This window comes from Myxine glutinosa, chromosome 5 (assembly GCF_964187855.1).
Source record: "Myxine glutinosa chromosome 5, kmMyxGlut1.1, whole genome shotgun sequence".
NCBI lineage: Eukaryota > Metazoa > Chordata > Myxini > Myxiniformes > Myxinidae > Myxine > Myxine glutinosa.
This window is the reverse complement of record NC_136265.1, coordinates 58,635,121-58,655,330: the sequence shown is the minus strand read 5'-3', so window position 1 is coordinate 58,655,330 and position 20,210 is coordinate 58,635,121. Positions and strand designations below refer to the sequence as shown.

The following is a 20,210-nucleotide window of genomic DNA, read 5'->3' as shown; positions in this document are numbered from 1 at the left end:
CACCGATCTGGGCTTTATGGCAGAGTGGCTAGACGGAAGCCTCTCCTCAGTGAAAGACTCATGAAAGCCCGCTTGGAGTTTGCAAAAAAGCACAAAGGACTCTCAGACTGTAAGAAACAAGATTCTGTGGTCTGATGAAACCAAGATTGGACTGTTTGGCTTCCGTCTGGCCACTCTGCCACAAAGCCCAGATCGGTGGACTTCTTACTACATACTTACTACTCAATTATACAGGCATTAATGTAAAAGGCTTTATTCAGTCACGTGAAAAAGTAAGTACACCCCGTGTAAAGTTTTAACCTTTTCAACATATTTCAACATACAGCTATTTGATCTTCATTTCAACAATATTGATAGATAAATGTGATATAATATAACAAATATCATGAAGCATTTATATTTTGTTGTCCATTGTATAATTTAAATAAACATAAATGCAAATTTCGCATGTGGAAAAAGTAAGTACACCCCATACATTTATCACTACTTCAAATACCTAAAATTAGAATCAGGTGCACCAGCTGAGGTGCAAATAATTAGAACATCGTTCGAGAGGATCTTGGAGGAACCTGTCTTATTTAAACCTCAGACATTTAGTTTGGTTTGGTTCTTTGTTGTTGAAGTGTGCGGCATCACCATGCCAAGATCAAAAGAGCTCTTTGAGGCCTTCAGAAAGAAGGTGAAAGATGCCTACGAGTCTGGGAAGGGATTTAAAAAGATCTCCAAACAATTTGAAATCAATCATTTGACTGTCCGGAAGATCATCTACAAGTGGAGAAGATTCCAAACAACTGCCAACTTGTTCAGGCAAGGCCGCCCCAACAAGTTCAGCCCGATAGCAGACCGCAAGATGCTGAAAAAAGTCTCTAACAACCCCAGAATGTCATCACGGGACCTACAGGTAGCTCTTGCCACTGTTGATGTCAAAGTGCACGAGTCTACCATTAGAAAGAGGCTGCACAAATTTGATCTACATGGGAGGTGTGCCAGGAGGAAACCTTTGCTGTCCAGAAAGAACATCAGGGCAAGACTAAAGTTTGCCAATGAACACCTAGGCAAAGACCAGTACTCTGGGAACAATGTGCTCTGGACAGATGAGTCAAAGGTAGAGCTATTTGGCCACAGTACCAGAAGACATGTTTGGCGAAAACCAAAGACAGCATTTGACCACAAGAACCTGATACCAACTGTAAAGCATGGTGGTGGAAATATTATGGTTTGGGGCAGCTTTGCTGCATCAGGGCTGGGGCAGCTCCCCATCATATAATCCACGATGAATTCTTAATTGTACCAGAGGGTGCTTGAGGATAATGTGAGGCCATCTGTCGGAAAGTTGAAGCTCAACCGAAGGTGCACCTTGCAATATGACAATGACCCTAAACATACCAGTAAATCCACCAAGGAATGGCTGAAAAGAAAGAAATGGAGGGTTCTGGAATGGCCAAGTCAAAGCCCGGATCTAAATCCCATCGAGATGTGGCGGGATTTGAAACGAGCTGTGCATGCAAGAAACCCCTCAAACATCACACAGCTGAAAGAATTCTGCATGGAGGAGTGGGAAAACATTTCTCCCAGTCGATCTCAGAGACTGGTAGACAGTTATAAGAAACGCCTACTTGAGGTTGTTTCTGCCAAAGGGGGCAATACCACCTATTAGAGCCAAGGGTGTACTTTCTTTTTCCACATGCGAAATTTGCATTTATGTTTATTTAAATTATACAATGGACTACAAAATGTAAATGTTTCATGATATTTGTTACATTATATCACCTTTATCTGTCAATATTGTTGAAATGAAGATCAAATAGCTGTATGTTGAAATATATTGAAAAAGTCAAAACTTACATGGGGTGGACTTACTTTTTCACGTGACTGTATGGGTAGCAATGGAGAAGAAGGTCGTTTGTGTGTGTTCTGTAACTGTTTCATTCATCTGGCCAATTGCAAAATTCTTCTTTTTTAATCCGAACTGGAACCTCTCCCTCTAAAATAAATGTTCAAATAAGGACAATGTTCTAATTCATTTGAGAAATACTTATCAAATATGGACAAACTGGTGTGAATTATTGCTTTTTGTGACTTGTCTTTACAGGGAAACAAATCAAACTGGATTCTTGGTCCAACTGTTCCCAGTTGCTCAACACACAAGCTTTCAATCATCACATGACACAGACAGTTACTCAAGATACTCGCACATTTAGCAGCATATCTCATGAATGTTGCACAGGGACCTTCAATAATATACAAGGAAGTCGGAAACCACACAAGTGTTGTTTGTGTGACAAATCATTTACAACGTTGTCATCTCTAAAACGACATCAAGCAATCCACATGGGCAAGAAGCCTTCCACGTGTTCTATTTGCAACAAGAAGCTTTGTCGATCATCATATTTGCACATTCATCAAAGACAGCACATGGGAGAGAAGCCTCACAAGTGCTCTGTGTGTCCTAATGCCTTTACTCAATCATCAGATTTGAGGAATCATGAAATACTGCACACAGGAGAGATACTACACAAGTGTTCTTTGTGTCCTCAAGCCTTTACTCGATCATCACATTTAAGGGATCATCAAAGATCACACACAGGTGAGAAGCCTCACAAGTGTACTTTGTGTTATAAGGCCTTTACTCGATCATCACATTTAAGGGATCATGAAAGATCACACACAGGTGAGAAGCCTCACAAGTGTTCTTTGTGTCCTCAAGCCTTTACTCGATCATCACATTTAAGGGATCATGAAAGATCACACACAGGTGAGAAGCCTCACAAGTGTTCTTTGTGTCCTAAAGCCTTTACTCAGTCATCAGATTTACACATTCATCAAAGACTGCACACAGGAGAGAAGCCTCACAAGTGTGCATTGTGTCCTAAAGCCTTTAATCAATCATCACATTTAAGGGATCATCAAAGATCACACACAGGTGAGAAGCCTCACAAGTGTACTTTGTGTTATAAGGCCTTTACTCGATCATCACATTTAAGGGATCATGAAAGATCACACACAGGTGAGAAGCCTCACAAGTGTTCTTTGTGTCCTCAAGCCTTTACTCGATCATCACATTTAAGGGATCATCAAAGATCACACACAGGTGAGAAGCCTCACAAGTGTACTTTGTGTCCTAAAGCCTTTAATCAATCATCACATTTAAGGGATCATCAAAGATCACACACAGGTGAGAAGCCTCACAAGTGTTCTTTGTGTCCTCAAGCCTTTACTCGATCATCACATTTAAGGGATCATGAAAGATCACACACAGGTGAGAAGCCTCACAAGTGTTCTTTGTGTCCTCAAGCCTTTACTCGATCATCACATTTAAGGGATCATGAAAGATCACACACAGGTGAGAAGCCTCACAAGTGTTCTTTGTGTCCTAAAGCCTTTACTCAGTCATCAGATTTACACATTCATCAAAGACTGCACACAGGAGAGAAGCCTCACAAGTGTGCATTGTGTCCTAAAGCCTTTAATCAATCATCAAATTTAAGGAATCATCAAAGAATACACACGGGAGAGAAGCCACACAAGTGTTCTGTGTGTCTTAAAGCCTTTATTCAATCATCAAATTTAAGGAATCATCAAAGAATACACACAGGAGAGAAGCCACACAAGTGTTCTGTGTGTCTTAAAGCCTTTATTCAATCATCATCTTTAAGGGCTCATCAAAGAATACACACAGGAGAGAAGCCTCACAAATGTTCATTGTGTCCTAAAGCCTTTATTCAATCATCAAATTTAAGGAATCATCAAAGAATACACACAGGAGAGAAGCCACACAAGTGTTCTGTGTGTTCTAAAGCCTTTACTCGACTATCAGAGGAAAGGAATCATCAAACAAGAAGACGGCATGCAGAGCACGATACTTGTCATGACACAGATGACACAAAATCCACCCCCCCCCCCCCCCCCACCTCCGAAAAAAGGTTGCAATTGATCCATTAAATTGTCCATTTCATCAAGATCAAAATTGACGATCTTGATCAAAGCTCGGGTCAATATGATTAATAGTGGTGATCTTTAGATTAAAATTGATGATTTTAGAAGTTAGACCAATAGCTGACGTTTGACCTTTTGACCTCAAAAATAGTTGGTTTCCAATTCAGTTAGGCACTATGCAAATGCTGTTCTATTTTCAAGTCAATTGGATGAAAATTGAGTTTTTCAGATAAAAATTGATGATTTTTTAAGTTTGACCTTTTGGTTGACCTTTGACCTTTTGACCTCAAACAGTTGGTTTCCCAATTTAGTGACAATATACAAATGGTGTTCTGTTTTCATTTTCACATCAATCGGATTAGAAATGACGATTTTAGAAATTTGACCTCCAAATGACCTCAATCGATAGGCTTCGCAACTGTGAAGACCTCAACAACTTGGTGAAGTTTCATGACGATTGGTTTAGAATTGTGAACTCTTGGCTGGTGACAAACAAACAACCAATCAAACAGACACATTTAGACAGACAGACGGAATAACAAACGCAACCAACCAATATACTTGAAAAATCTTCGATTTTGCAAGTAATAATACATGCAGGAGAGAAGCCTTACAAGTGTTTTGTGTGTCCTGAAGCCTTTATTCAATCATCACATTTGAGGAATCATCAAATAATACATGCAGGAAAGAAGCCACACAAGCGAATGTTAACCGTTACTCCTCAGTCACATTTGCTCTACGGCTAGGATACGGCGGCCGTACCCCCCCTAAATTGACAAACGTGTGGCGGCCACAGAGTTTCTGAGGTGGCCTCAGGGTGGCCCTAGGGCGTATGGCTATCTTTTACAGGCTGTAGGGGTCGCTGTGGAATTATAGCGCGGAGTTATAACTTTTTTCATTTCTAGGGTGGCCGTAGCAATTCGACAAGCCGTAGCCATGACGATATACATATGAAAAAGAACTGGTATATATACCCACTCGTTACCGTCCGTCTGGCCGCACGTTCGCCTTAGGGCCCCCCTGCGGTCGCCTTGCGGGCACCTTGAGGCTACCTTGCGTCTGCCTTGAAAATTCTATGGCCGCCGCAGGGACGCCCTAAGGTCACCGTGCGACATCAAATCAAAGACCGTACGGCACCCCCACGTTTTCGGTCTCCACAATTTCTAAATACCCCGTGCGGCTACCCGAAAAATAAAAACATATGTGACTGCTACATTGTGTGACCGTGGAAATACTGCGGCCGCCCTATAATTGCTAGTGGCCGTAGATTTTTTAGACCCTACGGCCGCCGAGCCAAATGTGACTAAAGCATTAGTTTCAACCAAATTCCAACTGACACCAACTCATTCTAAAACAACAATAGCACATCAAAGTTACCTCAAAGGCTCATTTAGCAACTCATTGTGTCTCTATCTCTTGTTGCATCCACACTGTTCACTGCAATTCCAATTAATCTATCAAGCCACAACATATACCCAGAGTACATGTAACAACCACTCAATCGAAAACAAATCAGCAACACATACCGATTACCCAAAAGCTCACAGGGCAGTTCCAATTTCATACAAGTCATGCAATGATCATATACAGTCACATGAAAAAGTAAGTACACCCCATGTAAAGTTTTGACTTTTTCAACATATTTCAACATACAGGTATTTGATCTTCATTTCAACAATATTGATAGATAAAGGTGATATAATATAACAAATATCATGAAACATTTACATTTTGTAGTCCATTGTATCATTTAAATAAACATAAATGTAAATTTCGCATGTGGAAAAAGTAAGTACACCCTTACATTTATCACTACTTCAAATACCTAAAATTTGAATCAGGTGCACCAGCTCAGGTGCAAATGATTAGAACATCGTTAGAGAGGATCTTGGAGGAACCTGTCTTATTTAAACCTCAGACATTTAGTTTGGTTTGCTCTTTGTTGTTTAAGTGTGCGGCGTCACCATGCCTAGATCAAAAGAGCTCTCTGACGCCTTCAGAAAGAACGTGAAAGATGCCTCCGAGTCTGGGAAGGGATTTAAAAAGATCTCCAAACAATTTGAAATCAATCATTCGACTGTCCGGAACATCATCGACAAGTGGAAAGATTCCAAACAACTGCCAACTTGTTCAGGCCAGGCCGCCCCAGCAAGTTCAGCCCGAGAGCAGACCGCAAGATGCTGAAAGAAGTCTCTAAGAACCCCAGAATGTCATCACGGGACCTACAGGTAGCTCTTGCCACTGTTGATGTCAAAGTGCACGAGTCTACCATTAGAAAGAGGCTGCACATATTTGATCTACATGGGAGGTGTGCCAGGAGGAAACCTTTGCTGTCCAGAAAGAACATCAAGGTAAGACTAAAGTTTGCCAATGAACACCTCGGCAAAGACCAGCACTTCTGGAACAATGTGCTCTGGACAGATGAGTCAAAGTTAGAGCTATTTGGCCACAGTACGAGAAGACATGTTTGGCGAAAACCAAAGACAGCATTTGACCACAAGAACCTGATACCAACTGTAAAGCATGATGGTGGAAATATGGTTTGGGGCACAGGCCTGGGCAGCTCACCATCATATAATCCACTGTGAATTCTTCATTGTACCAGAGGGTGCTTGAGGATAATGTGAGGCCATCTGTCGGAAAGTGGAAGCTCAACCGAAGGTGGACCTTGCAACATGACAATGACCCTAAACATACCAGTAAATCTACCAAGGAATGTTTGAAAAGAAAGAAATGGAGGGTTCTGGAATGGCCAAGTCAAAGCCCGGATATAAATCCCATCGATATGTTGTGGGGGGATTTGAAACGAGCTGTGCATGCAAGAAACCCCTCAAACATCGCACAGCTGAAAGAATTCTGCACGGAGCAGTGGGAAAAAATTTCTCCCAGTCGATGTCAGAGACTGGTAGCCAGTTATAAGAAACGCCTACTTGAGGTTGTTTCTGCCAAAGGGTGCAATACCACCTATTACAGCCAAGGGTGTACTTACTTTTTCCACATGCGAAATTTGCATTTATGTTTATTTAAATTATACAATGGACTACAAAATGTAAATGTTTCATGATATTTGTTGTATTATATCACCTTTATCTATCAATATTGTTGAAATGAAGATCAAATAGCTGTATGTTGAAATATGTTGAAAAAGTCAAACTTTACATGGGGTGTACTTACTTTCTCACGTGACTGTACAAGTAAATAAGGTATAATATCCATAAATTGAACAAAAGGTCAACATGCAGATCGTACAAAGGCTTGTATCCTTAAAATTGATCAAACACACAACGTTCCAAATCGTCACTCAGAACGTCAGCTGGATCAAAAATACTTGCCCATTTCTGTAACTGGAATCGAACGTGCACCCTTTTGTGTGTGTGTGTATCATGACACAATATATCTTTTCAAATATATATATATATATATTTTCATTAATACATCCATTCATACAAAGGCCAGCTTCAACCACCATCCGAGTGAATGTTAGCTTTCAGCCTATCTGTAAAACACCAAGCACACCAAATGTAAACAAATCAAAGGCAAATAAATCACCTATTGCCCTCACAGGCACAGCTCTCTCTCAGCACGTCCTGATCTGTCCCTCTAACACCACGCACACCATTGCACTTCGTACAATGTCGTTGTTACATCTAATTATCATCCAATTCGTGAAGGGCTAATTAAATACGATTTAACCCATGTAACAACCAAATTCACATCACATTCATTATTAATTCTCAATTTCCGTTTCCTGTTCAAAATTCACTAATTTGCATGTGATTTCACTTTTGATTTTATTCCCTTTTTCCAGCCAGCCCACTGGCCATTCGTTAAACAGTTTCTTTTGAACCAACTCGTGTCTGGCTGAATTTAAACAGGCATGCAACCTTTTCAAACCAAAAATATTTAAATCTATCTCTTACATTACACATTCTCATTCACCCATATCTCTTACACAGTACACACCATTTTCAAAGCACACACCCTGCCACACACCAAACTCACTCTTGAAACCCCACTCTTCCTGTGACAATTCAAGACACACACACAATCACTTGAGCTCATGAACCGCTGATCCAATGTACAACCCCATACTCCTTTACAAATACACTTCTGTTACGGATTTGTCACTTCTGCTGGGGGTGGTTTTCACCCACTGGACATGTTTCTGATATTATGTATTAATATTATTATTCTCAAAAGGTTTAGTATTCAGGAACAGCTATCTAAAGTTTAAAAAAGGTTAACGTAAAATGAGGCAGGAAATCGGATCCTGACCCGGAAGAAAAGGCGTTGAAGAAGAGGACGGCGTGAGGACAGTGAAAAGACGCGGTCTAAAAAAAAAAGCTCCGTACCTAGCGTGGTCGAGCGTACATGGCGAGTGGACTTTGAGTCCTTGAAAGGAAGTTCGTGCGATAGGTGATATCGCCGGAGTATTGTGGAGCCTGCGTAATCGGGTATCGGCATTGAGATTCCGGAGAATCCTTGCCAAGAAGCTCCGGCTCGAGTGAGAGCCGTCCGCCATTTCGCCCCGCGCGCTGCCTTCATCGGAAAAGGTTTTTTGTCGCGTCGGCTGGGTTTATCCTCCGGTGGTTTGCCGGGGACGGCTGTGCCATAAAGCGGCGTTTGAGGAGTACATGGTGATTCGCTGATTGAACGGCAAACGTGTACGTCGGCATGCGTTTTTGGAGATTTTCCATACTACCGCGGGTTTGCTGTGTGTTGGACCACGTGACTTCGGTGTCGCTTCGACCGCCTACGCCTCAATTGATCTGGATCGGACATAGTTCCAACGATCGCTGGACGAATTAACTTCGCCTTGGAGGGCTATAGAGACATTGAGGAGGGCTCGGTTCCATTTCCTGGGAGTGCCGTGAGTTTGGGGTTAAGTTACTAGATAAGGTGGTACCATCTTAAGATATTGATTGTAGGGTTGATTACTATTATTGTTGTATCGTGATTCCTGTGTGCTCTTTAATATATTCTTTGGTTGTGGATAACTCATGGTGTGGTTTCCCTATTGATTTCGACACGGAATAACATATATATCTTTCTGCCGGGGTTCGGAGGTTACTGAAACCAGGAGATTGTAGAGGACTCCGTAACAACCTCCCAATGAATTTTACGGATACTAAATACAGGGAAAACACGAATCAAGAGTTACACAGAACCCCAAATACGTGGCACGCGATACACTTCACCTGAAGGTACGCATACAGAATAATACTACTAATACACTTGACCAATGTAAACAAATCGCTCAACACCGATTCCAGAACCTGCTGGCAATCAGCAAACAAAAAACTGTCATAAAATAACCAAACAAACTGTCGAATCGAGGACTATGACAAAATAACCAAACAACCAACCGTACCCTCCGCACACTTGCTCGGGCTACAGCCAAAGTCACTGAACCCACAGCCCCTGCCCTTCTACAGAAGGAGGCTTGTGGCACAGCTCAAAACACCGCTACCAACTGCGGCAAACTATGCTCAACAGCCAGGACCAGATCACCTCTGACCGAACAATCAAACACAAACTAGGGTTTCCACTTGATCAGAGTCCGGCTTCCCTTACCGAGTCACGAGTGGCAAAACGCACTTTCTACCACTGCACATTAAACATACAGCTGCAATTTCAACTTGCGGTAATTTTTTACACATAAACAGTCAACACGAACACAAATACAAGCAAACAAATTACAACACCCAATTAACATGATACACGGTCATCAAATATCAGCAATCAGTTATTTTGATATGTCACCAGGCGATGAGGAGCGAGGGGAGAGAGAGCACAGTATGTGAGAGGTAAATATCATTAACAGGGTACAAAATTTGTCCCTTACGTTCAATTTTCGGCTCGAGCTCTCAGCGTTCACCTCCACGCACTGCTCTGTGCTCTGTGCATGGAGGTATCCTGTCACACGTCGCTCCAGATCAGTCGCTCCAGATCGTCCAGCGTCAGTATCCTGTCACACGGTCGCCATCTTGCTGTGGAATTAATTTAGACTTGGAGTGATTGACAGACTCAAGAATTGAATTATCCAAACTTTTCAGAGGATGATTGACAGATTTTTAATTCGCATGGAGGATCTCACTGAGGTTACAAGGAAGATGTACGTCAAAGGAATACAGAAAAACCACTTGGCAAGAATCCAAATCCAAGAAGAACACACACACACACACACACACACACACACACACACACAACAATTCCTAAGCAAAATTCCTGAAGCATTACTCCAGCACAGGCTTGGTATACTTGTGGAGAAGAGAGAAAAGGGCAGGGGGCTGGGGGGGGGGGCAGAAAAGAAGAGGGAGGAGTTCAGATTTGGGGGATGTGGAACGAGATAAGAAGTACGACAAGATTCAAGAAACTTTTGCAACTTCAACAGTCATTTGTGGTCTCTTGGCACCACCTCTTGGATCCATCCACAGCAAGGGCAGGTCATTTCTTCAACATCTTTGATTGTGAGACAAGACAGCTTTTATCCTCGACCTCGCCCTGTGGTGTTTATAGATCTGATTATGTTGGTGAAGAGACAGGTGCCATGTTTTTCCTTTAGTACAAAGAAACGAATTGCCCTTAGAGAAGCAACTCTGTTCTCACTAGGTCCACCTGCATCGTTAATTTTCTCTGGCCAGCTTGGGAAGTTTAGTCACAGAAAGTTTAATTCTCAGTACTTATGAAGATGCAGTTATATCTAGTTGTGTCTTAATACAGTTACCATCTTGTCTCTTTACTTTCACATAGGTTGTATTGAATTAATAGAGTATTAACTTCAGTTTGTTGGCTTGAAAGAAAGTGTGTAATTGGCTTGATTCCCCAGGGAACGGTATTTCTCCAGCCCAGTTGCTATGCGACTGTCTCTTCTCCTGTGGGAGGACGACTGCTTAATCTCATACAGAGGTTAACACTTTTTAATGTAACTTCAGAACTACACTATATACCTATACAAACTTACTAACAATTAGAGGTTTGTTCTATAGTTTAAATCATTGAGTATACCAGTTAAAGTATAAATCCATGAAAAGTAATATGAAATCATAGGAGTCTTTGAACAAACAAACATATGCTTTTGTGAAACTTTTAATTATTGGATAGTACAACACGATATGCAATATACTGTACAGTATATGATATTATATATGACAATATCTATATAAATAAAGGAGTGTGTGTGTGTGTGTGTGTGTGTGTGTGTGTGTGTGTGTGTGTGTGTGTGTGTGTGTGTGTGTGTGTGTGTGTGTGTGTGTGTGTGTGTGTGTGTGTGTGTGTGTGTGTGTGTCTGTCTGGATGTCCGCTTATAACTCAAGAACTACACATCGGAGAAAAGTTTTAGACACAGATTCGGAATCGGCATAAAATTCCGGTGGTTATAGGCTACTTTTTATTTTAATATCAATGATTTTAAAAACCGGGCCAGCTGCAATTCCATGGTGTAGTTTGTGGCGGCGCTATTGCCCCTTTCCGATCCCATGACGCATTGCGGTTCCGATTCGCGATAAGGTCTGTGCGCTATCACCGACACTTTTCCACCTTTTCCATACCTTTTAATCAGAATTACCTTATCGTCCATCGTAACCACATTACGCTTGGAAACACTAGCATTATCCTTCTTCGGACCCATGGCTAACACAGACACAGTAAAGGAAAACTGTACGTCGCCTCTGTTTTGAATGAGAATCAGCAGTTGCGCGTACGTACAGTATACTGTATGTACATATTTATATATTTTTAATGTGCTTTTTATTGTATTTTTAATTGTTTTTTAGCTTCTTTTATTGTTAATTTATGTACTATTTTATTTATTTTAAATATATTTTTAAGGAAAACATGTTTTCACGTCCATAGGAGTGACGTAATGTCGCACATAATGACGTTCGCTGCCCGGTCATGAAAGAAATTATGATTCTCTTGCCAAAGTGACATGAAGATCAGGCAGTAAACCTCCCAACTGAGTTTCTCAACAGTCGTCAGCCTCAAGGACTCCCAACACACAGGTTGATTCTCAAGGTGGGAGCCCCAATCATGCTTCTAAGGAATCTTGATCCACCAAAGCTGTGTAATGGAACACGATTGACAATCCAGCAAATGATGCCGCATGTCCTAGAGGCAACCATCCTCTCAGGACAATACAGAGGAGAGAAAGTATTCATTCCAAGGATACCACTTATTCCACCTGACCTTCCATTCTCCTTCAAGAGGATTCAGTTCCCCATCAGGCTATGTTTTGCTATGTCCATCAACAGGGCGCAGGGGCAATCAATGAAGGTTGTAGGCCTGAACTTCACAGAACAAGTGTTTGCCCATGGCCAGCTGTACGTGGGCTGCTCGAGGGTTGGAAAACCAAGCAATCTTTATGTCTTGGCACCAAGTAAGAAAACCAGAAATGTTGTATACCCAGAGGTTTTGAGAAATTGAAAATTGAAAAAACGTCATGTAGGAAATGTACTGTGTTATTGCTCTAAAAGATACATGTTCTTTTCATCATATATTTGTATTATTCTTATTCAACCCGGCGAAGCCGGGTACCTCAGCTAGTTCAATATATATGAATAGATATGCAACACGGATTCGACCTTGACCGGTGTTCAGTGATGACAAATTTGAGAAGTTCTTTTCTTTCCCAACTTCCAAAACTTTACTTAAAACGTGTATGACATTGGAGTCTAAATACATAACTGTTTTTTTTTTTTGTTTTTTTTTGTATACTGAATCGAGACTCGTGAAAGAGCTAACATTTACTTCACAAACAAATCAACCAGACAAACAAAATATATAAAAAGAGGGAGTGGAAGACAAGATGGGGAGAGAAGGGGAAGCACACAAACACAACATTTGAGAGCAGGGAGACGTGTGGGAGGGAGAGGGCATGGGGGGAGGAGGCGTGGGAAGGGGGGGAGGGGAGGGGGGGGGGGAGAGGTATAAAACAAGGAGACCAAGGACTTCCAGGACAGAAGTTGGTATTTCAAAAAAAAAAGGTGTAAAATTTGTTTGCAGAATATTTTGCAGAATATTGCAGAAAAAAAAAAAAGTTTGCAGAATATCATGATCACATATATGTTCTATAAAGAGTATATTTATTTGTTATCCAGACATTTAATTGGAAGAAGCTCATTCTTTAGTCCTTGTCTCTAATTGCAAAGCTGAGAAAACCGATAAGACCTCACAGTTCAAGCAGGCAGGTCACCCCAACAACCGTTTTGCACACGAGTCCTGCCTGCAGCCTAATTTACGACTGTTCGTCCAAAGCTCTCAGAAAAAATAGTTAGATCTGGAAGATTTTATAGAATACAATTAACACTGATTTATATATATATATATATATATATATATATATATATATATATATATATATATATATATATATATATATATATATCAATGAAGCTTAAGCAAGCAATTAAAACTCGTGTTTGCAGCAAGTGGTTGAGGCTCAAAAAAGTCACTCACTTTGCAAATCAAGTACGCAAATAATTTAATTTCACTTCCACACATGCAAGCATACAAACAGTAGTAAAATGATTATGATGAATCGGGCAAACAAAAGGTGAATGAAGAAGGGATGCTTCGATCCTCAATTGAAAACACCGATGAAGCATTTCGAAGACGTATAAAAATAAAAACTTTTCGGTTTAAAGAACCAGAACCAACATCAATAGCTGCGACAATTGATATGGTCAAACCATTTGTTGAAACTCCAATTGACAATATCCTGAGAAATCGATACCTTTTAGTTTTATATGGGAGTAAAATTTAATATGGTAAGAGAAGATGCTGAAGAAACAGTTTTTATGAGAACAAATCCCCTCACTTCATCACATCATTCCAAGACTTCTTCGTTTCAGTTGTTTATGAAGATCTTCAGAGATATTAACTCAGTGTCCATGACAACATGGCAAGTAGTGGATTTAATATTGGGAACATCATTTTTTTGGACTTACAAATCTTGAAATTAGACGCTTTTAATGCTTCTTCTTCCAAAACATATTCCTTGTGGTTTCTGTTATTATATCAACGCATCTGTTGGGGAAAAATACAAGTTAGAACTCCACAGAGGAGGGAATTCTTCAATATAAGGCTCGGTGCTGCTCTGCTGCAATGGGTATTTTGAAGGCCACAGCTCGGGGTTGCTGGCTTGTGTGTGGAGAAAAGAAATGTACTGTTGATAAGGCTTTGATTCTCGCAGCCTGGCAGACAGAGCTGTGTCTAAGCTAAAGGTTCGAGTTTCTACTTGTACAAGAGGAGGGTCAGGCAATAGTACCTTAATCAGAAGGTATTTGACCACCAGAATTACACCAACATTAAGCGCGCTGGAGAAGTCTTTTTGCTATTTTGCGTGTTCAGATTCATTAGTCTTAAGAATAGTTCGTTTCATTTATGTTTGGGGGGAATGTGAATCCATTGATTTATGTACACTGCATCTGTTTGTTTAACCCAGGAATGAAGTTTTTTTGTGGGTGAAAGGGCAAGTGATTAGATGGTCAGAGTAAGTGCCGAGATGGGAAGAGAAAGTCGAATACGATGGAGCATTTTGCTGTGGCAAGTGCAGAGGAAGTGTTTTTAAAGATGGATGATGGAAAGGTCTTGAAACCTATGGATAAAAGGAATGGTAACAAAAAAAAATAGATGGTTACAGACTTATTTTTGCAATGATGGATGGTCAAATGATGATCAAATGGAGAATCACACATCTCAACACACACACACACACACACACACACACACACACACACACACACACACACACACACACACACACACACACACACACACACACACACATCCCATTGTCACTCACACACACCAGCCACATAGGCATGAAGATAAGATTTGTATGGGATTGATACATATATATATATATTTTTTATTATTTTTATTTTTTTTGTATACAAGATCGAGGCTCGTGAAAGAGCTAACATTAATCACACAAAAAGTCAAACCGACACACAAAACACAAAAAACAAGGGGAGCGGCAGACAAGATGGGAAGAGAGGGGGAAGGACACAAACACAACATTTGAGAGCAGGGACATCGGGAGGACTTGGGGGGAGGTGGGAGAGGTATAAAACATATGAACACTGCAAGGACTCTGGGGTGAATTACCGGGGGTAGAAAAGATCAAGGTTTTGGATGGGGGAAGATAAGAGATGGTGGTGAACAGCTGTTTTAAAGACCTGGAGGGAGGAGTGGGATTGAAGGGAGTGGGGGGGTTTGTTCCAGAGGCGGGAGAAAAGGGGAATGAAAGAGTGAAGGTGAGCAGAGAGCCTAGATTTTGGCAGTTTAACCATAAGAGGGTTGCAGGCAGATCTTGTGCGACCTGAAGGAATATTGGGGGGGACAGAGCACAGAGAGAGCTGGGGGAGCAAGGCTGGAGAGGAGTCGGTAGAAGACAGAAAGACCACCAACCTACCCTCGGAGGCCCTCGGAGTTGACCATCGCAGGAGATTCCAATGATTCTGAAAGCTTTGGCCTCAACAGCGTGAAGCCGAGCTAGGTGTGAGGCAGGAGCACCAGCCCAGAGGGGGGAACAGTATTCCATTGAGCTGCGGATGAAAGCCTTGTATGTGGTGAGGAGCTCAGGTGTGCCAAGGAAGGACTTCGCATGACGGAGGATGCCCAGACTGGCTTTGGAGGCCAGCTTGGAAATGTGGTTTTCCCAAGAAAGATCATGGCAGATAGTGAGACCCAAAAGCTTGAGCGACAGAACTTCTTGGAGAGGATTGTTGAGAAAGTAGATGGGAGGATTTTCCAGTCGGTCCTTTCGGAGAGACATTGTAAGAGTGTGAGATTTGTCAGGATTGAAAGACATGTTCCACTTGTTTGACTAGTCTGTGATTTTGTCCAGGTCTGCAGAGAGTGAGGAGGCTGCAGACTGCTGATCTGAGGGATGAGGAATGGAGCGGCAGATAGTGGAGTCATCAGCAAAGAGATAGAGAGGATTTTCCAGAGAGTCGGAGAGATCATTGATGAAGACCAGAAATAGCACAGGGCCCAGAACACTACCTTGGGGAACTCCAGCCAGAACAGGAAGGGGAGATGAGAGAAATCCATTCAGGGCCACACGTTGCCTACGACCAGAGAGGAAGTCCGCAAGCCATGAGTGGAGATTTCCATGGATACCATAGGAGGAGAGTTTGGTGAGCAGAGCTGGGTGCCAGACCGTATCGAAGGCACGTGATATGTCAAGTGAGACAGCTCTGATTTCCTGTTTGGCATTGAGGACCTCCATCCATTGTTGAGACAGCAGAAGCAACATGTCCAGAGTAGAATGACCTGGTCTGAATCCAAATTGATAATAATAATAATAATAATAATTCATTTATTTTGTATAGCGCTTTTCCAGAAGCCCAAAGGCGCTTTGACAGAGTGGCAAACATAATGCATAACAATACATGAAAACAACAATTGCAAAAAGACAAGAATCAATAGGGAAATATTTAAAGCAAAAGGAGGGAGAAGGAGAAGAGATAGTCAGGGGTTAAATGCTGTGGGTTGAATGTTGAATGCAGTGTTGAACAGGTGGGTCTTTAGTGATGTTTTGAATGTGGTGAGTGAGGAGGAGTCTCTGATGGTGTGAGGTAGTGAGTTCCAGAGGGTGGGAGCAGCGATGGAGAAGGCCCTGTCCCCCCAGGATCTGAATTTGGTCCGGATGGAGGGGGTCAGGAGGTTGGTACCAGCAGAGCGGAGGTTGCGGGTGGGAGTGTGTCTGGAGAGGAGGTCAGCCAGGTAGGATGGGGCCAGGTTATGGAGGGCTTTGTATGTCAAGAGGAGGATTTTGTACTGGATTCTCTGGGGGATGGGGAGCCAGTGAAGCTTGTAAAGGACGGGGGTGATGTGGTCACGGGTCCGGGAATGGGTGAGTAGACGGGCAGCGGAGTTCTGAATGTATTGGAGTTTATTGGTGATTTTTGAGGGTGAACCATAGAGGAGGCTATTGCAGTAGTCCAGACGGGAGGTGATGAAGGCGTGGATGAGGGTTTCTGCAGCCGTGGAGGAGAGGGATGAGCGGAGACGGGCAATGTTTTTCAGGTGAAAGAAGGCTGACTTTGTGATCTGTTTAGTGTATTTGTCGAAGGAAAGGGTTTGGTCAAAGATGACGCCAAGATTCCGGATGTGAGGGGAGGTGGATACTGGGATACCGTCGATGTTGAGGGCAAAGTTATGGGTGGATTTTGTGAGCGTTTTTGGGCCAATGATGATTATTTCAGATTTATCACAGTTAAGCTTGAGGAAGTTGATTTGAAGCCAGGATTTTATTTCAGTGATGCAGTTTGTCAGGATAGAGTGGGTGTCGGTGGAGACGGACTTGGTGGAGATGAAAAGCTGGATGTCATCGGCGAAGCAGTGGAATTGGAGACCATGACGGTGGATTAAGTGACCGAGCGGGGACAGGTAAAGGATGAAGAGGAGGGGGCCAAGAACTGAACCTTGGGGGACACCTTGGGGGAGGGGAGCAGTGGGGGATTTGCAGTTATTGATGGAGATGAACTGGCATCTGTCAGAGAGGTATGATTTAATCCAAGAGAGGGCAGTGCCGGTAACGTTAAAGGTGGATTCAAGTCGGGTGAGGAGGATAGTGTGATCGATGGTGTCAAAGGCAGCGCTGAGGTCGAGGAGGACGAGAATGTTGAGGTTGCCAGCGTCAGAGGAGAGGAGAAGGTCGTTGGTGATTTTGAGGAGAGCAGTTTCAGTACTGTGGTTGGAGCGGAATCCGGATTGGAATGTTTCATACAGGTTATTGGCAGAGAGATGATGTTTGAGTTGAGTGGCTACAGTGCGTTCCAAAAGTTTTGACAGAAAGGGTAGGTTGGAGATGGGTCTGAAGTTGTTTAGGGTGTCAGGGTTTAGACCAGGTTTTTTTAGAATGGGGGTAACAGCAGCAATTTTGAGGGAAGGTGGGACGATGCCTGTAGACAGGGAGGAGTTTATTGTTGCAATGATAAGTGGAGAGAGAGCAGGGAGGGAGGCTTTGACAAAGCTGGAGGGGATGGGGTCAAGAGTGCAGGTGGCAGTTTTCATTCCTATGAGGAGTTCAGAGAGGTCAGTAGGGGAGATTGGGGAGAACCGAGACAGGGGATGGCAGGACAAGGGGGGGGGGCAGGTGGTTGGAGGGGGAGCGGGTGCGGCGGTGGTCAAGCTGTTGTAGATGTTGTCAATTTTGCGTTGGAAGAAAGAGAGGAAGGAGATGCAGTTGTCTACTGTGAATGACTGGGTGGTGGTGTTCAGGGGGCGGAGGAGTTTGTTTATTGTCGAGAAGAGTGCTTTTGGGTTTCCGGAGATCAGATGATCAGATGATGATCAGAGATCAAGCCATTGGAGAAGAGGAAGGATTTGATATCTGAAGCAATGATGGATTCCATGACTTTGCTGATAATTGGGAGAAGGCTGATTGGTCTGTAGTTGCTGGGATCTGTTTTTGCACCTTTTTTGTGCAAAGTGGTGATGTTGGCAGATTTACAAGCAGATGGCAGATGACCTTGAGCAAAAGAGAGGGTGAATAGAACAGAGAGGGCGTGAAAGAGCGGAAGAACAGGATTTTAGGACCCGTGGGCTGATGCCATCAGGTCCAGTTGCAGAAGCAACCTGAATGGAGAGATCAATCAGGTTTGAGCGAAGGCCCCGGATGTTTGAGGTCCATACCGTTAGTGAGGAGAGAGGGGGAGCATCGGGTGCACAGGGGAGGGGAGGGGTAGGGTCAGATGAAGGGTGAGAGGGGGATGTAGGAAGAGCAGTTGATAGTGTGTCAGAGATTACAGAAGAGTTACAAGAAAGGGAAGGATGAGGAGGACGAAAGGTTTGATGGTGATGGGATGAGGCACAGTGGGGGTTTGTTTGAGGGGGGGGGGCAGAGGAAAGTAGAAGGTTGGGGGAGGTGGAGATATGACATAGAAGGGAGACGAAGTGGGGAGGAGGCAGCTTTGAGAAGGAGGAGGGAGAATTTGGGAGGGATGGTTGGGGGGGAGATTTGAAGGGGAGGGGTTGGGGGAGAGTTTAGGAGGGGAAGGGCAAGGGAGGAGTTTAGGAGGGGAGGGGCAAGGGGGGAGTTTAGGAGGGGAGGGGCAAGGGGGGAGATTTGAAGGGGGAGGGGCAAGGGGGGACATTTGGAGGGGAGGGGCAAGGGGGGAGTTTAGAAAGTGGATGATTAATGAAAGATGAACATATATAACAAATTGGGTTTGTTGTGATTTTCAAGTTAGCGATTCGTTTAAGAACGATGGAGGAGGGATGGAATGAATGAGAATTTAGAGCATGGAGTGATTTGGAATCATAAGAGATTGAATATTTTTTTGAAATGGAATGAGTTGAAGAGGAAATTGAAAGGAGCCTTTTAAATAAGAAGAAAAACAGCGTGTTGTAATAAACCACTGAATAAAACACTGAAGGGGGTAGTTTAAACATATTTAAACAGAACTGTGAAGAACAATCTTACATTCACAAAAATACCAATGGGGAGAGGAAGCCGAGAGTGACGACCACGAGTCACTTGAACAGGGCAAAAGGCAAGGGGAAAATGGGGGCGGGGCGAGACAGCGCACGTGGGCAGAGGCAAAAGCACACGAGGAGAAAGGGAAATAAAAGATTTTTTTTTTTTTGGGGGGGGGGGGGGGATGTGGGGGTTACAACGTGAAACAAATAGTAGATGTTCAGTGAAAGTTTGGGGGAGAAGGGAAAATCAAAAAACCTAGCAAAACCAGCAAGGGAAGAAACAAACTTAGACGGGGAAGCCTGAGGCTGCAAGGCCTCACACCCTGCGCGGCAAACAAACGATTAATTTATTAAAGATAAACACCGAGAAACATCCAAGGGACTCGCTATAAGTTCACACGCCGAAAGATAAAATACAGTTACGACAAAATACAATTGTGAACAGACTTAACTTTGAAAACGTGGAGACCGTGTGGAGCTTCGAAAAATTTGTGACGTCGTCTCGAAATCTCACGAGATGTCACATGTAATTATTTCTCTCCAACATGCCAAGGATGTGAATAAGAATTGTTGCTGGACTTGCACCAATGACATGTGACTGAAGAGACAACGGGAAATGTAACCATTATGGGATCACCAAGATCTCAGGATTTCCAACTGGATGTGCGAAGGACTTGCCTTACTGAGCCACAGGCAGTTTTATTGGTAGTTTTGTGGTATCTCACATGCGTTTGCTTATTGCCAACCCCCAAGCTGCAGCAAGAGCCTTCTCAGAAGGTAACAGACTTGTGATGACACTCTTCGCAAACGACAGCACAGATAAAGCTGGTTGACAGCTCGTT

At 42.9% G+C, this 20,210-nt stretch overlaps 2 protein-coding genes across 2 annotated transcripts in view; both read left to right on the top strand.

Moving 5' to 3' along the window:
• The window catches only part of LOC144892280 (uncharacterized), an 80,377-nt gene that overhangs the window by 58,631 nt on the left and 1,536 nt on the right, over positions 1 to 20,210 (top strand). The window lies entirely within an intron of this gene.
• LOC137428108 (uncharacterized) lies at positions 2,332 to 20,160 on the top strand. The gene is made up of 3 exons (XM_078777061.1): positions 2,332 to 3,175; positions 3,260 to 3,786; positions 20,122 to 20,160. The coding sequence occupies exons 1-3, from the start codon at positions 2,332 to 2,334 to the stop codon at positions 20,158 to 20,160; spliced, it is 1,410 nt and encodes a 469-aa protein (XP_078633187.1).